Source organism: Coptis chinensis, chromosome 1 (assembly GCF_015680905.1).
Source record: "Coptis chinensis isolate HL-2020 chromosome 1, ASM1568090v1, whole genome shotgun sequence".
NCBI classification, from domain to species: Eukaryota; Viridiplantae; Streptophyta; class Magnoliopsida; order Ranunculales; family Ranunculaceae; genus Coptis; species Coptis chinensis.
The window spans coordinates 50,976,657-50,979,927 of NC_141456.1; the positions used below are offsets into that span (position 1 = coordinate 50,976,657).

At 33.2% G+C, this 3,271-nt stretch overlaps 1 protein-coding gene across 1 annotated transcript; it reads right to left on the bottom strand.

Moving 5' to 3' along the window:
- Positions 1-1,478: 1,478 nt before the first annotated feature.
- LOC147524455 (uncharacterized) lies at positions 1,479-1,928 on the bottom strand. Its single transcript, XM_086574905.1, has one exon. The coding sequence runs from the start codon at positions 1,926-1,928 to the stop codon at positions 1,479-1,481; it is 450 nt and encodes a 149-aa protein (XP_086431031.1).
- Between the last annotated feature and the right edge of the window lie 1,343 nt (positions 1,929-3,271).

Consider the following 3,271-nt stretch of genomic DNA (forward strand, 5'->3'; position numbering starts at 1 on the left):
AAGAAAAGAAAAAGGGTGACTAGTGAGAGAGGGACTAAGGAGATCAATAGTGAACTTTGTGGTTAACACAACAGTACCTTCCTCAGATTGCTTGAAAAACTTCTTTATACACAATGTTCTGTGTATATCCTTTTGGCTCATCATCTTCCCTTTTAATTAGAAATTTTAGCCCTTGTCTAGATGTCGTTCTCGAAACAGCAACATATAACTGCCCATGTGTGAAATTGGACGTGGTAAATAAACACCAACCTGGTTGAAAGTTTGTCCCTGACTCTTGTTTACAGTCATTGCGTAACACACTTTGATAGGGAATTGTATCCTTTTGAAGACAAACGGCCACTTTGTGTCAGTTGGAGATAGGACAATTCTTGGAATATAGACATGCTCACCTATATATGTACCTGTAATTATGAATTTGCTGATATGATTGTAAAGTTCCAAATATAATTGAATAAAAGAATATTTACTGGATCACGTATTTTCGTACCCATTATAATTTTTGCTTCAATAACTTTAGATCCCATCCTTGTCACAATCAACCTAGTTCCATTGCAAAGCCCCACACTCTGATTCAAATTTTGCATTAACATTATATGAACACCAACTTTCAGCTCAATGTTATGGTTTGGTAATCCAAAAAATTGAAGAGTATTCAAAAATTCTATAGGAAAGAGAACGTCTTGTTCAGCAGACTTTCCTGTAAAACAACGAAGTAATAAGATAATAAAAGTTAAATTTTATAAAAGAAAAACAATTATTTATATAACTACCTTTTTTTAACGTGCTAACCTTCTATAGGACAAAGTGTGTCTGCACTCAAGTAACTCTGTAAATCTCCTGGAAGTGATGAAATAATGTATGAGTTGATTTCATCAATTTGTTTTCATTCTTAAGGGGCCAAGATGCTTCTTTCCTTGAGGTACTTTTTACTGAACTGTGATTGTTTGCATAATCTGGATAAATATTTGAAACAATATCTTTAATTGAGTATTCGATTCAGGAATAAGAAGATCATCCGAATCAGATCCATGTTGGCTCAATATCGTTCTCCATAGAAATTGTCATCAACTTTCCATCTCCTAGATCTAGAACCCATTTGCTGAAATCTTCTATAAAGCTAGCTGTTTCTGGATCAACATTGTCACTTTTTAATCTCATGTTTTGCGTCAGATGAAAAACTTTACATTCTCCCCAGATTTTAGACCTGTCAAATATAATTAAAGATGGAAAAATTAAAAATTGCTCAAGGTTACTAAACGAATTATTTGATAAAATTAAGATTGTTTGATATATTCAAAATGGTACCTGTTTATTGAAGCGTCAACAATGTCACCTCTTTTACCCCTTGGAATAACTGGCAAAATTTGTCTGAAGTCTCTACCCATTAAAAATGTTTTGCCGCCAAAATATTTGTTATTTTCATCCATTATGTCTTTTAAAATTTTGTCGACAGCTTCGAATCCGTGCCTATGAGTCATTCAAGCTTCATCCCATAAAATAAGATCTACTTTTTGTATTAGCTTCGCCAGTACTTCATGTTTTAAGATTTTGCATGTCGACTCTTCACTGGTAGGAATTTTGATATTGAACCTAGAATGTACTGTTCGCCCACCTGGTAGGAGTAGTGATGCTATTCCAGAAGAGGCAACTGCAAGAAAAATTTTACCTTCAGATCTTAGCTTTGAGATGATAGTTTTGTACAGATACGTCTTTTCAGTTCTTCCACTACCGTAAACAAAAAATACAACTCCATTCTGTGAATATACTGCTTGGGTGACTGACTGGAATACTTCACGCTGCTCAGTATTAAGGACTTCATGCATTCTAAAGTATTCATCATGTAGTGGACGACAATCATTGTCAAGTTTTTTCATATTTGGAAATGGGAGGTCATTGACCTTTTCCAAAGTTTTACCTCTTCTGAGCATGATTTTTTCAATCTCACATAGAGTGTAGTTCTTTATTTTCTCCTCTCAATGTCTGATTTCCATTGATTCTTCTATACTGAAATAACATGTCATCTCCTAGTGCCTGGTGATGTTTTTCCCATAGTTTTTTAGGAAATTATATCTCACACATCAACATTAGTGTCACAAACAACTCACGCAATGTTTTAGGACATAACCATCCGCTATCTTCTTTTAGTGCATCATCCCACTCTTTGTCATCATCGAGCAAACCTAGTGCCTAGCAAGTAAATTTAATTGAACAATTAAATATGTATAGTTTAAAATTAAAATTTAGCATATATTAACTTCAGGAGTTTGTAAATTTAACTTTAAGAGTTTAAAACGTGTTCTTGTCATATTATTGTACTTTCAGAAGTGAAGCATGTCTTAACATGGTTTATATTAACTTTGTAAGTGGTTTAAAACTACGTTTAAAGAAAGAATATTATTATAATATTATGACTTAGGATGATACAATGTTGATAATTTAATTTCAAAATAGACAATAGGAAAAAACAAATCTAAGTGTGTATGTGTTTCCTAAGTTTATTTGTAAAAATGATTTTAAGTTTTGCAGAACCTATGTAATAATGACATACGAAAAGAAAATTTCTTAAGTTACCACACACGTTGCTTTGAAAGTAAGATAAATAGTTCCATTGACTGTTTTAATTTCTTCAAAACTTCTAGGACCTTTGACAATATTAAGCAACATCCATAAGTAAAATCTCTCCCTTGATGTAAGGTGAGCATAGTAAACATGGCCGATCTTTCTTTTACCCTTTCCCCATCTAGGAGTCCACACTCTGTCATTGACTTGCCAAACCCATTTAGTGGGAAATTCCATATAAGTAAGTTCTCTAGCAGATGGATACATGGCATTGGCTTTAAACCATTCTGTAAATTTTGTTTTTGAAGCTTTCTCACATTTGATAACTTCTTATGGTAAATCATTGTCACCGTAGTAGACAATTTACCCTTCAAGATGAAATGGCAACCTCTGTACGCTTGGGTCTCTGTATTGAATTTCAAAGTTCAATAATCTCCAACATATTTCAAAAGCAGAAAGATAACGACAATTAAGAAAATGTCTAACTTCATCCACATCTCGAATGATTTGCTTCCCCGTGTTTACATTTGTTGCGACATTCTCAATAATAAAAGCAGTGGCTCTATCTTTGCCCTTGTTAATATATTTCAAAAGATATTTTATCGACCTTGCCTTATTACAATGCTCAACATTTATGTGCTTAAAATTTAACACACAAATCAATATTATGTGGTATTACCCACCTATTGTCCAGTTCCACAGTCTTATCAAA

Coding starts and splice junctions, on each gene's coding strand:
- LOC147524455 (XM_086574905.1), bottom strand. CDS start 1,928: ATGCTCAGAAGAGGTAAAACTTTGGAAAAGGTCAATGACCTCCCATTT.